We start from the raw sequence: 18,665 nt of genomic DNA on the forward strand, positions 1-18,665 counted from the left end.
TACGAAGTAGTGATTAATTAAGCTTTAATACAGCTTCTCGTACTTGATTCATTGGCAATGCAAGTTGGTTAATGTGAACATAATTTCGACAATATTGACAAAGGAAAATTAAGCTAGAGAAGAGAACAAATATAATCCGGCCTTTATAGAAAACGTACGTATTTGAATATTTGATGCGTATTACATACTCAATATTACCACCTTGTTGCAAAAGTCCCATATGTAATAGTACAACCCAATGCTCACGCATTGGCCCAAAGTCTTGGATTGAAAAGACACGTACTCATTAATTTTGATTCAATTATTTATATTGCAAATTATTATTTTGGTCCATGTAGTTTAGTGGTTATTTTAATTTTGTCTCTGTTATATTAATTTTTTTAATCTAGTTTTCATAGTTTAAAGACAGCAAGATGGGAGGAAGGTTACTGTCACTTAACACCTGTTCTGTTACTCATTGACATCCAATAGATCGCAAAAACATTATATATATTTATATGAATGTCCTTTAATTTATGTGAAAAGTTTTTTTTTTTTTTTTTTTGGGTTACAAGGAATCGAAACCTAGCTTCGACCTATCAATCCTAACTCATTATTTCACCTTCCTTCACAACTCAGGATATTCTTAAGGCTTTATGTGTAAAGTTAATACACCAACACAAAGACATAAAAGTAAAAGAAAAAAAGAATATATTACATCTACTGATCTAAATTTTTTAATTCTTTTATCATTCAGTTACACCATGTTAGTAGCTGAAATTAACATCTCCTTCAATTAAAAAATAATTAATCAAAAGATTCAAAAGTTTGTTGATTTAATAGTCAAAAAGTAGTTGATTGATCAGTACATACATGCATGTTGACCATAATATATTGTATATACTACATGTTACTTTTGATGGTATGCCATGGATATAGAGAAATGCTAGCTAGTTGCCTTCTACATTTTTGTGCCTTCTTTTTGTGCTTTTTTTCTTTTCTCGTTTCTATTCTACAGTGTAATTTGATGATCGAAACCTTTATTTTCTAGACCACCAAAAGATCATCTCTACACAAAGTTAACTAAATCATAAATCATTTAGTTATACAACTATTATCAAATAAATAGACGGTTTTTATAACAATTAGATTCACCGTCTATTTATTTGATAATATATGTTAAATGTTAAACGATTTTTTATTTGATTAATTTTTTGTAGATATGGTTTTTAAAGTATGATATAGAAAGTTATTAGTTTCGGCCGGTCATGAGAATTTATTGCGGGATGGAGAAAAGAAAATAGAAGACACAAAAAAAGGGCTCTTCCATTAAGGTATATCTCATTTTACGCATAATGAGGTATGGCTTGTAAGACTCACTCCGCATTAGAATTCAATAATTAGAGCCGTCTATTTTCTAATTCTCAATTTAAGGATCATCCTTACAAAAGTTTAAATAAATTGAAAATCATTTAACCATTTGATTAAATGATCATCATTTCAAGTGTTTACCAAAACCACTATGTTCGTTCATTTATTCTACCACAATAGTTACCAATCCAAGAATATCTTCTCATAAGAATCGTAACATCTTTTTGATTTTCTCTTTCAAACTCTCTTTTTGTTTGGAGAACGGTGTAAGGGAATTTCAAACCCAATTTATAATCTAATACCAAGTGCCAATAAAAAGGATCTAAAAAGCTGATCAAACAGTTCAGCATGGCCCACTACTAATCCTGCACCCATGTTGTCTCCACTTAACCATTTAGGTCTACCATTCAGGTGAAATTAGGCCTAGCGGACCTTTTTAGGTGTGAGATTTTAACTTTTTATCTCAAAAGGCTTTAGTATTATTAGTAGTGAATCTCCGACTTATATCTTATTAATTTTTTAGTCACTTTTCCTATGTGAAATTTATTTTCACATTCATTGACTTATATCGAGCCACAAAACGTTGAAGTATCCAGCCTTAAGACTCATTCTATCTAATTGATCCAACTTTCCAAAGATCGATCTTCACTTTCCAAAGATCGATCTTCACTTTCCAAACATGATTTTCTCCTTGAATTAGCCTCCACAACTCAACAAGTGGCCCAGTTACGATTAGAAGAATTCTCTTATGCATAATGTGAGTTGTGGAATCAAATGAGAGTCAGCAGAATCCATGTGAAATGAGAGTACGTCACATTCTGCACGGATTCCACATTTTGTATTCTACATGAATTCTAAATTTTTTATCGCGCGCGCACCAAAATATTGCTCATGCATGTAGTATAGAGATTCCTTATTCAGTTATTCCACACGGCTTTTTTTGTTTTTTTGGCGACTAGCTTATTCCACACGGCTTTGAAGTACTCATTAATGGTGGAATTTAATTGGTTGTACTTAACTCTTTAACAGCAAGATATAATAGCTGGCTTGATAGCTATATTCTTAAGTGGTGAGAAAAGACATCCCCGATATTTTGGAAGACAACGCAGATCTGAGGACATAATTCATTAAGAAATGTGGTCCAGCATATATGCTTGCAGTACTCGATCGGTTAGTGAATAGTGATTTATTTTGTTAGTATCAGTATATAATTTGGGAGCTTCATGTTGTATATATTAGCCAAACAGCTACCACACACATGTACAGAAGCCTTCTCTCGTGAGCACCGGTCTGGTTCGGAGTCGAATACTATTTGGCGATACATGATATTCATTTTATTTTAAAATATTCTTATACGATGATATATGATACCCATCTTATACGAAAATGTCTTCATGTATATATGGAATGAGCACTTTGGGACATTCTGGTATAGAGTGTGCATCATGTATCATCGCGCGTATGGTTTCCTGATTTAGATCAAGTCCTCACAACCTAGGTGCTCACGTGAGAATTTTCGTACATATATATATTTATTTATTTATTTATTATACTAATTTGTACTAATTTATACCTCAAAACCAGATACACATACATTTTCAGAGAAATCCAAAAAGGACCCCCTAATGAGAAGGATACTCCGGACATATTTATTAACTAATTAGGATTGTTGGATTTAATTACATTTTGAAGTTATTATGAGTATCATTAATTAAATTAAGTGATTATGGAATCCAAAAACTGGACCCAGATACCATGACTGAGAGTAACAAGCTGGACGACAGCTAGTATACTCAGCCAGAGCCCAGAGCTTAGTTTCTAAATTAGACTTTTCAGCTCAAGAAGATATACATAGGTTTTAAGTTGGCTTAGACTTTTCAGCTTTGGATATTAACCATCAAATATATATCAAAATCTCATCCATAAAATTTGAACAAGAAACATCTCCAACAAATTAGAGACTAATGCCATTAGGCCCATTAGACAAAAAAGTCTGTAAGATGAAATTCTTGGACTGACTGATTGAGAAGGGTATTTATGATTTGACATGCATTACCTAGAAGCCTTTATGAAGAATGAGTAATGGAGAGAGTCACTTGATTTGGGAAATTTTCTGAAAAATTAGAAAGTGCATACATGTGGATGTGTGTTCATAAATTGATATATTGTTCATATACTAGGGGGTTTTGTGGAGAATTAATTAGAGGTCGATCATCTTAGTTTTTCATGACATATCTACTCTCATGCATTATACATGTACCATAGAGTTATAGATATAGCCTATGATAAGTTAGGTACATGATGAATCACTATATATGCACACTGATTCATTTTCATAATTATTATTATTGCTCTTCAGTGTCCACTGTTTGCTGGCTGAAAGTCCCTGCAGAATGGTTGATCTGCATACCATTAGCACCAGGAGGGGATCCTAGGGCTTGATCAGCAGGTTCATGAGCAGCATCTGCAGCATGTCTCTAGATTCTTTTCGCTTCAAATGTTGCGAAGTGATATGTTTCTTGTCAAAATGATATGCAGATTGAACCAGTGAATAAGATCAATTCAATCAAAGCATTTTTGGCTATGAGATCATTTCTGGCCTCAGCTTTGATTTTCTAACAAACCAGGCCCAACTGGGCCTTCAGGTAATGAATCCTGGCTTGAGCCCATTAGTTATGTAAGTGATGCAGGCCCAAATAGGGCCCTCAGCCGGCCTAACAATCTGATCCAGACTCTAGAGTTGTAAGTGTTACTAGGCTCCATCTTCGCCTTTTGATTGCCTCGTGACCTGATTTGGGCTGCGGACCCAATTATTGAGCTATTTTTTGTTCAAACAGCAACTAAGACATGTAGCCCTTCCGACAAGGTATACCTAATCTTAAACATGATGAAGTATAGCTTGTGGGACTCACTTCGCATTATAATTCGATAATCAAACTCATCTACTTTCTAAGTCTCTATACAAGGATTATCCTTACAAAAAATTAGACATATCAAAAATCGTGATGACTCTTTAATTAAATGGTTAAATAATTTTTGATTTACTTAATTTTTTGCAAAGATAATTCTTATATAGATACTTAGAAAATAGACAGCTTCGATTATTGAATTATAATGCGAAGTGAGTCCCATAAACCATAGATCATCATGTTTAAAATGAGGTATACCTTAACAGAAGGGGCCTATATATATTATTAGTACTTCTATTTGGACCACGAGTAATGCTATTTGGACCAAATTAAATGACCAAATAAGAGGGACCAAATGAGGTCACTTGGAGAGATAAGGAGCACATGGAGATGAGGACCACCTCCCCAAGTGACACCTCACTTGGTTCCTCTCATTTGGTCATTTAATTTGGTCCAAATAGCATTACTCTTTAAACCACTCTAAACCACTTTTTTATTTATTTGGAAGGAGAGTTGATCAAAATTGGGTGCATTATAAATAATTATACAGCCCTTCTAAGTTTTCAACTGAGCTAACCAACAACAACCTCAAAACCACTTTTTTAACCGCACATTAAATTTTGTTTTTCAAAAACTTCCAATTATGCCGTTAAACCAAACTAAAAACTACAAAAATAATAAATAAAAAACCCACCTTCACCCCACCCAGCCAGCAGCCACCACACCAGTGCCGGCTAAGGCCCAAGGCGACCAAGGCACAGGCCTAGGGCCACAAATTTTGAAAGGCCTCCATTGTCTGATAGTCTACTACTCTACTATTGAAAAAAAAAAAATTTTATAATGGAACTATGGAAGCCTAAAAGCCTCCATCCTTTTCTCTTTGAAAAAAAAAAATTTAGGCCTAATATTTTTCTGGAAGCCTACTAGCCTAGTAGCCTACATGCCTTATCCCTACAATTAATGTTGCACACGGCACCTCTACAATTAATGTTGATTTCTTGATTGAGTGATTGCTGCACTTGCACAGTTGCACGCCTAAATTAAGCATTAGACTCTACATCTTTTACTTGTTGTCTATTCCTTATTCCCATCAGACTCTCTCTCTCCCTCTTCTCTTAATCTCTTAATCTCTTCTAGTTTTCTCTATTCTCTTTGTCTCTCTGACTCTCCTCACTCTCAGTCTCTCTCGTCTATATTCTCTAATAATCTCAACTCTCAATCTTCACAGTTCAAACTCAATAGTCAAGGCTCATTGCCTCATTGGATAACTGGTAAGTTTTTGCTAATTTTTTATATTTGTCATTCGATTTTTGGTTGTTCAAAATTGGTGTGTAAATGTGCAATGATATGATTTTTTATACTAATCAAGATTTTTTTCTTCAAAATTGCAGAGCCTTTTACTTGTTGAAATTGTAGAGCCATTTACTTGTGGAAATTGCAGTTGAGCAAGGTTTTATTGTTCTTGTATCTCATTAGTTTTTGTTTGTTACTTTGTTGTTTAATTATCAGTATAAATATCAAATATGTCTAGCAGAAAATTTGAATCAGGGTATGAAAAACTTAAGAAGAAAAAAAGAATAGAAAAACTAATTCAATCTCAAAAAGGAGCTCTTGATAAGTTTGTTATTAACAATAAAGAACCAAGTCAATACCCAAATCAAGGACTAAGTCAAGAACCAAATCAAGAGCCAATTCAAGAACACAACCAAGAACCAAGCCAAGAACAAAACCAAGAACCACACCAAGAACCAAGCCAACCACTACAACAATAAAGTTAATAGACAACGGTGAAAAACCGTTGTCTATTTACCCAAAATTCCGTCGTCTAGGCGAGTGACGACTATAGTATATTTAGACAACGGTAAAAACCCGTTGTCTAAATGGATTAATACAACATTTATAATTTAAAACTGTTGTCTAGTATCCACCAAAATGCCCAATATTCATCTTAAACAATTGTGTTGAAACCCAATACACAACGTTTACAGATACAAAACAATTGTATTAGTAATGATTAGACAATACTTATATGATATAAATGTTGTCCGAAGTATTATTAAACATTCGTTTTAAGAAACACCGTTGCATAATTAAGTATAAAACCGGCATGATGTTTGTACATAAGAAACTCAACAACAGTTTTTACTAAAACATGTTATTTTAATTACTTATACATATCATTTTATATCTTAAAACCGTTGGGTAATCATGTTTTCCACAACTTTTTTTAACTATATATGATGTTAAGTTATGTGTTTGACAAGTAATTTTTTTTCAAAAATGTTGTATAGATAGATGATACACATCAATTTTTTGGTTAATCGTTTTAACTGTTGTTAGTAGGTGTTTTATACAATGGTTATTTAACTAAAACCGTTGTCTATTATTAATTAACATAATTTTTTTAAATTTAAAACTGTTGTTTGTTTGATTCACATTTTAATATCCTTGCTTACATCCAATTGAATCCCCATTAATTTCCTGCTTGCATATCCAATTGGAATTAAATCCCACTAAATCCCTGCTTGTTGCATCCAAAGTAATCCACAAATATTGGTAACTCAAAAAGATCCATGAATTTATTAAATTGGAATTGGAGTTTACAAAGTCGATCATGATAACAAACCCATTCACACATTCCTTGCCAATTAATGTACAGCCCAAAAAATTATAAGTAACTTGATAACTACAAAAAGTACTTATTGATTACAAAAACTATAAAGCTAGGGATGGCATGGTCTAACCTAAGTAATCGTGTAAAGTCAGCCATATACATACCAAAATATCTGACTTTGCAAGATTAGCTAGTCAATGAACTGCTCCCATCATAATATTGCATGTCTACACAGCCTAGCCAGTTAACTATACAAAATATTTACCAAAAAATGCTTGTTAAACCCAGCCAGCGGACTTAGGGAAGTGAGGAGTACGTATTGGATCTACATATAGCGCACCAAAAAGCCCGCCCATTCAGTGCGTACTTCATCAATCTGGTCATGTGAGTAGGTGTTGTCTTTCTCCTTTCCCACTGAAATTAACCATGGAGTAACAAAGGGATTAACATAAGAGAATACACCAATAAAAAATTCAACATTTTTGTTTAATTAATCTTTTTTTTTTTTAGTAATTGAATGAATCAATAAAAAAAAAGGAGCAGGGGAAACCCCTGAACCAAAGAAAAGAAAAGAAGAGAAGATAAGAGAAAAAGTTACAGAAAACATAGAAAAGAAGAGAAGATAAGAGAAAAAGTTACAGAAGAATTTGGACAACATGACCTATTGACATGTTCAGTATGACTTGCTGACTGCAGAGTAAGAGTAGGCTTATTTCCTCCACGAAGATCTGATGAACTGATGTCAACACTGAATACCAAGCAAATTGAAGAAGTCAAAGTATGGCCAAGAGATGTATTTGGGAAAAAAATTACAACACAACTGATTAAGAAATGATTATTCAAATTATATTGAACAAATCAAACATGTAAAAGCAATTTACATGATATAAAATTGATGAACTAGCAGCCAAACATTTGCTAATCAGTTAAGGGCCAAACATTTGAGGGACCAGAGATTCCCTTAGCTGAAACATAAGAGTTGAATACAAAAAGATCATAGTCAGAACTGATACCTTCCCTCCAATTCAAAAAAGCTCTACAAGGTCATGAAACTGCCCATGAATATCGCCACAAATTGTCATTGGGCTTCTCACAGGCTGTAGTACATGAACAAGTAAAATAAAATTAATGCCTCCCACTACAAGTTTGCGAGATGTGGCTTTTAAAGTGCATTGCAAAAGAGAGACAATACAATGATAGTTGGACAGTGGTTAACCTTACATATGAAATTACATAGCAAATGATATATTACAAAAAGAAAATTAAGACTTCCTACAAATAAAGTTGTCATGCACCTGGGCATTGCTTTCTTCCATTAAGATTTCCTTTGCCTTCTCGCATAATCCTTTCACCTATAACAAAGCAAAAAAGAAGAGATTACATATAGGTCTTTTGTTTAATTTTATTCCCAAACACACAGGGAAGAGGGAAAATTTACTCATTAAAACAATTTTAGAAGAAAGAGATCGAATAAGTAGTGGAGGTTGAAGAGGGAGGTTTTAGATACTCAAAAACAAAGGATAGTTTAGAAAGTAAAGCTAGTACAACAAGAAAACCTTTCTGGGATATAAATAATTTGCTTCTGAGGTAAGTTCCAGGTTACACCTTTATTTCATTTCAAACAGTTTCCATGTGATCTGATAATTCATTATGAGAAATACAACTGGCTTATTCTTCAAGTAGTAAAACAGCTGTACAAGATGTTCAGCAAATAGTAACTAGTCACTAGCTGAAACACAAATAGGAATCCCATATACATTTTAAGAAAATGTCAAGCATGCTATAAGACAAGTTCGTTCTTCAAGCAATCAACTCAAACCCTTTAACTGAAACTACATTATAAGACTATGCATCCTAGCTTTTTTTTCTGCCATATCTAAAAAAATAGAGGCAGGACCAATTAATAGAAGATGCATGAAATGCATCAATCTTTTGTTTTTAATTCAACACTATGCTACAATAAAACATAGAAGAAAAATTTCATCAACGCGCGGCATAGGGATATGAAAATTAGGCCGTACATAAAAAGAAAATAAAAGAAGTTAGGCACAGTTGAGAAGATAATATTCTGGTAGGAAGGAGAAGAATATTTATAAGTCTTGGGATTAACATAAGCTAATTGTGAGGGAAGGTGGACTGGTGGAGAAGGTGTTAAGATAAGGATAAGTTAAGAGTTTCATCCCTTCCAATGTAGCCAAAAACGAAGAAATATTTTCTAAATGCATGCTTGAAAATTATCTAAAATAAATGGCATGTATACAGTATACGTGAATTATCTTCCAATCCTTGCCAAAATTAAATATTATAATGTACAGTACTATACCATTTGAACGTATTGGTCCACTCTTGTATATGTTTACTTTGTTTTTTTTTACTCTTGTATATGTTTACTTAGTTTATTTTTTCTTGGGCCTGACTTTGATATAACTGGTATTTAGACCACATACAAATGGAGAACAAGTTTAAAATGTGGCAGTTTCATTAGAATAGTTCTCCAACATTACAGAATGATGTATCATGCATGCTCACAGTCATGTGAAGATAATTCACTCCTGACATCAACAAGTAAAAAGACTATAGGGCTCACAACTGGAGATGTGTAGATGAAGCAATTTGTTGAAAAATTCTAGACACAGACAAAAAATGTGTAGATGAATCAATCCACATCTGTTGGGTATAATATTGTTAAGAGTTCACTATTGTGGTCAAGCTGGTACTGTTTACCCAATAATGTCCTTTTTTGCTCACCATTATTTATGTACCTTTGGCTCTAACTGGACACTTATCAGGCTGCCTTACAATGTAAATTTGATCTCCAGCTAATCTGTACAAGTCCTGATTTCTGTGCCAAGTCCATAAAGCATGAGTCTCGTTTTTCACCTGCAAGCCACATAAAATTGCTGCTTAGCTTGTAATCAGTGTGATTTTATGCAAACCATGTTGGTTGGATTTATTTATAGACAAATAAAAATCTGTTTTCAGTAGGATTCAAGTATTTTCATTCTACGATCAAGGCCTTAGCTAATGAAGTCACCAGCCCAAACTTTAGGCAGAAACACTTGAAAATAAACGTCACTGGCTATGCATCACATCTTCTATCTTCTAAGTTGATCTGGAATGTTTCCATATATGTGAACATGAATGCTCATAATACTAAAAACTGAAGGAAATTGTGAAAGAAACACACCTGCAAATCATTTATATCAAAATTTCTATAACTATAGCATAAGAAATCATCTGTACCCTCAAAGTTTGTGTTTCCGTAGAGAGGAGAAAAGGGAAGTACCTCTAGAAATAGGTAATGGTTACTTTTTAATGTAAAGTGACTAAGCAATAGAGATACTCTTGTTGCTGATTGAATGTCAATGAGCAGCTCATAAAGCTAATGGCATGTATTAGGATACAAATTATCACTGAATCATACCTGTGAGAAGAACATGGTGTATAATTCCAGAAGTGTAGTTTTGGAGGCCTTCAAACTGATAAAGCTGATTGTAAACAAGGGAATACCCCGTTGATTGGTTAGCCATAGGAGATCCATACCTTCCATATACAACAACACTTGGAACTGTTTCCGGATCCAATGGTTTTATGTCGTCGCCAATTTGAAACTCCCCTGCAAATTCAATCAAGTATCAAGTAATGCGCTGGAACCTAGTACCCAGAGAGAGAGTCTTCAATCTTCATGCAACTGTGTACTCAATATTCTCTCTATATTTTTAACAAGTAACATATTGACACACAATCTGCCACATCACAAGTACTCCATTTGCTCATATCATAAAGAAAAGTCCAAAAAAGTAACATTTATTTAAAACATGTAAATGTACCACATCAGTTGATATCAAAAGTTGGGAATAATGAATTAGATTCGGTGCTAGAAGATTACTCTTGCTATTATTGTAACATTCCCATCCATAAAATTGGATTGTAACAGTAATTATGATAACTCAATTCTTGGTTTTAGTACAATCAAATATCTAACAGTTAAAAAGATCTATTTCTCAAAAAAAAAAAAAAAAAAACAGTTAAAAACTTAAAAAGATCTATCTTCTTGACCACAAATGAAAAAAAAAAAATATATCGTTTGTTTTTTTTGCCAAAATAATTTTAGTATTTCAAAGATGTCTTGCACGTGACAAGTAAATATAAAAAGTCATTTTTTATTTTCTAAATAAAAACCTGGAAAGTTCCGTAGACAAAAGTTTCAAAAGAAAAGCCATAGAAAGTCCAAGCACTAAAAGGTTTGTAATGAGAAAGAGACTTAGAGACCTCAGACCTGTGATCCAAGATATCCAAACAGAGTCATGGGTTGCAGAGAGAGAGACAGAGATTTGTTCAGGCTCGAAACCTTTAACGATTCTCTGAACTCGAGGGTCAGTGTTGTAGAATTAAGGAGTGTTTTGTTCATTAATTAATTTTAGGCAGAGAAAGGAAGCAGCATTGAAGATGAAAGAGGAAGAATTGTATTCAATCTCTCTGAGTCACTCTTAGTGCTCACGCCACTGTTGTATTCATTCATCAAAATCTGTTACATAAAGGACAGCAACCATATTGCTGAGGCATTCCAAATGCGTGAGCCTATGAGCTCAGCACCACCAGTCATTTGGTGTCCTATGAGACACAGACACGTGTTCAATTTACATAAACAAAGTATCTTGCTAATTAACTAACATAACTGCAATATTAATTAGCTAACTTAGTCTGTCAAATGCTTAAGCTCAGTCAACACTCCCTTCTAAGGATTTGGCAGACTTGACACCAAGCTTGCTCCTTAACCAACAGAACCTATCTTTGGCTAATGCCTTTGTGAAAATGTTTGCGAGTTGGTCTTCTCCTTTGCAGTACACCAAATCAACCACTCCATCATGAATAACATCTCTTATGAAATGAAATTTCCTTTTTATGTGCTTTGACCTCTGGTGAAAGACAGGGTTGGACATTGCTATTGCTGATGTGTTGTCACACAGTAGGGTAGTTGCTTCAACTTGTTCTTCTCCAAAATCTTGTAGGACAAATCTGAGCCAAATAGCTTGAGATGTGGCCTCTGAAGCACTCATATACTCTGCCTCTGCAGTAGAGAGAGCAACACTATGTTGTTTGACTGATGCCCATGAAAATGCACCACTCCCAAAAGAGAATGCATATCCTGATGTAGATCTCATATCATCCTCATCTCCACTCCAATCACTGTCACAATAGCCTATGAGAATGGCAGAATCTCCTTTCCTATACTGTATGCCATAGTCAATGGTTCCTTGCACATATCTTAACACCCTTTTAGCTGTTCCTAAGTGTTTAGCAGAGGGACAATGCATGAACCTAGCTAGCAAGCTTGTTGCAAACATAATGTCAGGCCTTGTGGCAGTTAGATATAACAAGCTTCCAACCAGTTTTCTGTATAAACCTTCATCTGCAGGCACACTTCCATCTTCTTTCCTTAACTTTTCAGTTGTTGACAATGGGATGGACACAGGTTTGCAATCTTTTAGACCAAATTTCTCTAGCAAATTGTGAGCATACTTTCTTTGGTGAATGAAAATACTCCCTTCTAGTTGGATCACTCCCATTCCAAGAAAATGATGTAGCAGACCAAGATCAGACATTTCATATCTGTTCATCATATCCCTTTTGAATTCCACAAGCATACTGTCACTGCTCCCTGTGTAGACAATGTCATCTACATAGATTGATACAATAAGTGTGCCCTGGCCTTCCTTGCTTTTAACATACAGAGTTGCCTCACTAGGACTTTTCTCAAAACCACATTCCAACAAGTAACTATCAATATTTCCATACCAAGCTCGTGGAGCCTGTTTCAGACCATAGAGGGCTTTATGCAGTTTATACACTTTGTGCTCCTGATTCTTGACAACATAGCCATCTGGCTGATCTACATACACTTCCTCCTCTAGAATTCCATTGAGAAAGGCTGATTTGACATCAAGTTGGAAAAGTTTCCAGCCATTCTTAGCTGCTAGAGCAATCAATGTTCTAATGGTGTCTAACCTTGCCACAGGGGCAAGGGTTTCATTGAAATCGATTCCTGGCTTCTGTGTATAGCCTTTAGCAACTAATCTTACCTTATGTTTCTGAATTGTACCATCCAGATTAAGTTTGATCTTGTAAATCCACTTTACTCCCACAATAGGCTTGTCACTTGGTCTATCTACAAGCTTCCAAGTTTGGTTTTTCTCAATCATAGCAATCTCTTCTGACATTGCTTTCTGCCATGCTTGGTCTTTGACAGCTTCAGTGAAATTCTCAGGCTCTATTATACTAAACTTGCATTGAGCAAACACCTCATTGAGATTCTTCCACTTCTTTGGAGTATAATCATAGGTATCAGACATCAACAATTCATTTTCAGCTGTAGAAGTTGCAGCATCAGAACTTGTCATATTCGTTTCACCATTTGAGCCTTCTGTGAGTGGACTTGGACATGAGTTTTCAGCACTTGCAGCTTCATTAGACACTTTTGGAGATTGCACAGGTGTTGCAGGTTCAAACTCACCTTCTGCAGCATTGCTTGTCTGCTCTCTTTCCAAAGGTACTGTTATATAAACAGTTTCCTTAGAGTTCCAATCCCACAGTGAGTTTTCATCAAAAATCACACTTCTAGAGACAACAACCTTGTTATTTTTCAGATCAAAGACTCTATAACCCTTCTCTCGAGTTCCATACCCCACAAAAATGCCTCTCTGACCAGTTTCATCAAGTTTCTGCCTATTTTGTGCAGGAACATGAGTAAAACATACAGAACCAAAGACTTTTAAATGTTTAACACCTGGCTTCCTCCCACTGTACTCCTCAAATGGAGTTTTGTTGTCTAAGGCATTTGTAGGACACCTGTTCAATAGGTAGACAGCAGTATTAACTGCTTCTCCCCAAAAACTCTGTGGCAGCTTCTTTTCATGGAGCATAGTCCTGGCCATTTCCATTATGGTCCTGTTCTTCTTTTCAGCAATACCATTTTGCTGAGGTGAGTAAGCAACAGTTAATTGTTTCTCAATTCCCACCTCCTCACAGAATTTCTCAAAGTCATGAGAGGTATACTCCCCCCCTCTATCACTTCTCAATTTCTTGAGTTTAAATCCACATTGTAATTCAACCATTGCTTTAAATTTCTTAAACACATTGAATGCATCAGACTTGAACTTCAAAAAATAGACCCAACACATTCTTGACTTGTCATCAATAAAGGTGAGAAAGTACTTGTTACCTCCAATTGTTTCTGTCATGGGACCACACACATCTGTGTGTACTAACTCCAAAAGATCAGAGGCTTTTCTGACTTTGTCTTTGTCAAAGGGTTGCCTATGAGCTTTTCCCATCGCACAGCTTTCACACATGTGATCACTGTCAGTCAAATTTGGTAGACCATATACCATCTCATTTTCTTGTAACTTTTTCAGACTTCCAAAGTTCAAATGTCCAAACCTTCTGTGCCACTTCCAAGTTGACCCAATAGTGGTCACTGAGTTTGCCATAAAAGGAGTAACACTGTCAAATGAAAGGGGGAAGCATCTGTTTCCTTTCATTTTTACAGTGGTGATAGGTTCCTGCAGATTCTTGTCTCCAAAAATGCAAACCATGAAATCACCAAAAACAAGCCAATATCCATGCTCAATCATCTGTCCAACACTGAGCAGATTCTCATCCAGACCAGGGACAATCATCACTTCAGGTATGTGTCTGACTTAGAGGTGTCAAACGGGCCGGCCCGACCCGTTTAAGTTCAGTCCATCGTGCTTTTGTGCCGTGCTCGGGCCGGCCCATATAGTTAAGACCTAAGCCCAGCACGGCCCATGGCCCGCGGGCCATTCGTGCTCGTGCCGTGCCTTAAACGGGCCGGCCCACGGACCTATTTTTATTTTTATTTTTTATGGTGATAAAACTAATCTTATGATATTTTTTCTTATTCATAATTAAATATTAACATTATTTTTCATGAAAATTGAATATTTTTGTTGAAAAATTCTTTAAAAATAGAAAAAACAATGTTAAAATAGTCGTGTCTAATTCGGGCCCATTTCGTGCTCGTGCTCGTGCCGTGCTTGGCCCGTGTCGTGCTCGTGCCGTGCCGTGCCCGATGGGCTAAAAACTTCGGCCCAGCCCGGCCCATTTAATCGTGTCGTGTCGTGCCGTGCCTATTTTAATCGTGCCGTGCCGTGTCGTGCTCGGGCCGGCCCGACCCGTTTGACACCTCTAGTCTGACTCCTCTCTTTGTTTCAACCACCAGTGTGCCTTTGCCAGTAGACTCCACTAAGTCACCAGTCCCCATTTTGACCTTGCATCTCACACTTCGATCTATGTTGATAAGGAGTGACTCACAGCTTGTCATATGGTTGCTGCAGCCACTATCAAGATACCAGACCCCATGTTCCTTTTGCACAGATGCCATATGACATGCATAGAACATTATGGCAGTGTCCTGGACCTGATTGGCATAATTCACCACTTCACCCCTCCTGTTAGGTTGATGGCAATCCTTCATCATGTGACCAAATTTGTCACATTTGTGACACTTGACCTTTCCTTTGAACCAACAGTCACCATAGTGAAGCTTGTCACAAATCTTGCATTTCTGCTTCCCAGAGTCAGCACCTCTTTCCTGTTTTCCAGCAACTTGAAACTTGGCATCCCATTTCCTTGGTTTTCCTTTCCATTGCTTCTATCCCTTCCTTCCTCCATCATGAGCATATGGCCTATTCTGTGTGTTTTGGCCTTTTGGAGTGATGCTCATGCTAGAAAAAGCCTTCTCAGTATGTCCATCATCTTCTTCATGTCTATTCAATCGAAGCTCATAACTCTTCAAGGATCCAACAACTTCATGTACTGAAACTGAATTCAGATCACAAGTTCTTTTTAACACTACACACATTGGATCATAAATCTTGCATAAGCTGATAAGTACCTTTTGGACCATTCTCTGATGAGAGAGGATTTCACCGTATTTCTCCATCTGGTTTGTTAAATCAAAGAACCTGGAAAAATAATCAGCAAGACATTCATTATCTCTCATTCTCATATACTCAAACTCTCTGCGTAGACCTTGCAATTTCACAGATCTAGCTTGTTCATCACCATGATACTCCTCCTGCAATAGGTTCCAAGCTCCCTTTGCAGTTTCTTGATTTACAATTCGAGGAAAGATTTCTTTGGAGACTGCTCCTTGAATGATGCCTAATGCCTTTGCATCTTTCATGTGCTGTTCTTCAAGATATGCTTCCATCTCTTCATCAACATCTACACCTTCAGCATGTTCTTCTTTCTTTGAGCTTTTCTTTTTCTTTGATTCAGGGACTGTAATCCCTTTTTCTACTAGCTTCCACAATCCTTGTGACTTGAAGATTGTAATCATTCTGACTTTCCAATAATCGAATTCATTACCATCAAAGATAGGAGCTCGTAGCTCACCACCTCCAGAGCTTGCCATTGCAAACACGAATCCTTGCTCGTTTCACTCTGTTTTTCTTCACAGAAATCACGCCCCAGTACCCCTTGATCCTATCCTACGCTCTGATACCATGTAGAATTAAGGAGTGTTTTGTTCATTAATTAATTTTAGGCAGAGAAAGGAAGCAGCATTGAAGATGAAAGAGGAAGAATTGTATTCAATCTCTCTGAGTCACTCTTAGTGCTCACGCCACTGTTGTATTCATTCATCAAAATCTGTTACATAAAGGACAGCAACCATATTGCTGAGGCATTCCAAATGCGTGAGCCTATGAGCTCAGCACCACCAGTCATTTGGTGTCCTATGAGACACAGACACGTGTTCAATTTACATAAACAAAGTATCTTGCTAATTAACTAACATAACTGCAATATTAATTAGCTAACTTAGTCTGTCAAATGCTTAAGCTCAGTCAACAAGTGTCAGGCAAGTCAACAGCATTGCCTCGGAAGCTCTTGTCAAGAGGGACAGTGACAGGCTTGAAGGGTCCTTCAAGGGTAGTTGGGATTCCTCCATGAACAAGTGTGAAGCTCAGAGTGAACAGCAGAACCAAGAGTGCAACTGTTGAGAATGTGAATGAGAAAGCACAGAATGCTTTAACAAACTTACAGTTGCTGACTCCACAAACACAATCCCATACAGATTCAAATGAGCTTTAACCTTTAGTAAAAGCACAAAAAAAGACAACTGAAATAGGTAACAGAGCTTTACCTCTATTAGTTTCCAATCACTAAAAAAAAAAAAAGTAAAATAAGTCAAGTATGGCAATGAAAAGGGACTAGCTTAACTAAAATAAAAAATAAAAGATAAACTTTACAATACATGAAAATGTATGGTAATTCCTACAATCAGTCATCAATGGTGACAAAGTGGAGCTCAAAGAACCAAATTTGATCCCTCCAGACATTTAAAATCATTACCCACTTAAAACCATAACACCCAAGAGTAAAAAACAGAGAAATAACTTAAAATAGAAACTCTATAAAAAGAGAAACTTAATTAAGATCCAGACTTTAATTCTTATCTTCTTTTTCATCATCTTCTTGTTCTAGCTTGCATACAATACAAGCTAGAAGAAATACTAAAGCCCACTTCCGAGAATCACCATTCACCAATACAAACAGAGACAAAGTACTATTACAAAAAATATTAGATTTTGCTTTCTTACATCTGAATCAGCTTTTGATTTTGAAGGAACAAGAAGAAAGATAAGGGAAGTACCTTGAAACGCTCTATGCTAAATAAAGATCACTTAAAATATTTAGCTGTATCACAATCTGAGTAAGAATGCACGTCATCTTTATTTTGATCATAACCAGACAACAACAAGAAACATGACACACTACAAAACTGGGATCTTGTGCAGTTCATCTCCCATCTAAATTTAGAAATTGACAGCCCCATCTAGAGTTCATCAATCATAACCTTCACAAAAACAAAGTACTAAAAAAACCAATATGAGCCTCATTGACCAAGCTATTAATAACAATTTTTTTTTTTTTCTATCGATATATCTTCAATCAAACACAACAAATCCCAAAAGGAAAAAAACATACAAATAATTATCAAAAGCTCCTAACTATCCAAACTCACATACACAACCTTCTAAAACATCAACCAAGTTAATTCTAATTCCAAAAATTAAACCACCTGGGCAGCATGACAAATAAAATTCACATACAACGCTCATAAAATAAAAGGAGTAAAACATAAATTAGCTTCCACACTAAGATTAAACACAAGCAGACTAATCAAAACCCAAAAATCAAACTTGCCTGTAGAGTTCGATTTGCCCACACCAGAGTCTCTGATCAACACGATCTTGAACAGATAGTCGTACTCGTGTTCCACTCTACTTGCCATACAGCCTCTCCTCTCCGATTTCAGAAATCACAAAATCACAACTTAGCCCTAAAAATGAAAATCAAAAGCCCTAGAAAACGAAAATAAAAAAACATAAAGAACCTAACCTTGAATCAGTAAACGAAATAGAGAGACATAGAGAGAAAGAGAGGAAGGAGTATTTAACGACGCTCTTGACCTTCGTTCATCACCGGATCTAAAAGAAACCTAGAAAGAACAGAAGATCCAAGCATAGAAAAATGGTGGGCAAACGGACCCTTATTATTAGACTACAAAACCCTCACTGACCATTTATCACCACAAGTGTAATCAAAGAGAAAAAGCAGAATGAAAAGAGATTACTTGTGACTAGAATTTGTTTTTCTCAGACCCATTAAACTAGAGGGCGAGGTGAGAGGCAGCTTTTGGGTTTCGATGGAGGACGATCGAGACTGAGAAAGAAAAGAGGGCGATGACGAGGGCGAGGGCG

The 18,665-nt window shown here is 35.8% G+C and overlaps 1 protein-coding gene across 11 annotated transcripts; it reads right to left on the reverse strand.

The window, feature by feature from the left end:
- Window positions 1–6,944: 6,944 nt before the first annotated feature.
- LOC147293451 (purple acid phosphatase 15-like) lies at window positions 6,945–18,356 on the reverse strand. 11 transcript variants are annotated; one of them, XM_086233627.1, is made up of 7 exons: window positions 18,109–18,356; window positions 10,298–10,489; window positions 9,636–9,753; window positions 8,169–8,225; window positions 7,887–7,970; window positions 7,513–7,621; window positions 6,945–7,287 (listed from the first exon to the last, which is right to left on the reverse strand). In XM_086233627.1, exons 2-5 carry the CDS (start codon window positions 10,421–10,423, stop codon window positions 7,918–7,920), a joined length of 354 nt encoding a protein of 117 aa, XP_086089753.1. In that variant the 5' UTR covers window positions 10,424–10,489; window positions 18,109–18,356; the 3' UTR covers window positions 6,945–7,287; window positions 7,513–7,621; window positions 7,887–7,917. The 11 variants fall into 11 exon arrangements, with proteins under 11 accessions (XP_086089753.1, XP_086089749.1, XP_086089748.1 ...); XM_086233623.1 differs by lacking the exon at window positions 7,887–7,970 and adding an exon at window positions 7,755–7,838 and having other exon boundaries at window positions 9,622–9,753; XM_086233622.1 differs by having other exon boundaries at window positions 7,535–7,621; window positions 9,622–9,753.
- Window positions 18,357–18,665: the final 309 nt, after the last annotated feature.

Source organism: Dryas octopetala, chromosome 2 (assembly GCF_963921425.1).
Source record: "Dryas octopetala chromosome 2, drDryOcto1.1, whole genome shotgun sequence".
In the NCBI taxonomy this organism is placed as follows: domain Eukaryota; kingdom Viridiplantae; phylum Streptophyta; class Magnoliopsida; order Rosales; family Rosaceae; genus Dryas; species Dryas octopetala.

What these genes read in the sequence shown, in the direction of transcription:
- LOC147293451 (XM_086233624.1), bottom strand. Translation starts at nt 18,196, where the DNA reads ATGGCAAGTAGAGTGGAACACGAGTACGACTATCTGTTCAAGATCGTG. An exon ending in GGGCAAATCGAACTCTACAG is followed by an intron (nt 10,490 to 18,108) that starts GCAAGTTTGATT and finishes TTGAATTTGCAG; the next exon opens with GGGAGTTTCAAATTGGCGAC. An exon ending in ACACCATGTTCTTCTCACAG is followed by an intron (nt 9,754 to 10,297) that starts GTATGATTCAGT and finishes TGTGGCTTGCAG; the next exon opens with GTGAAAAACGAGACTCATGC.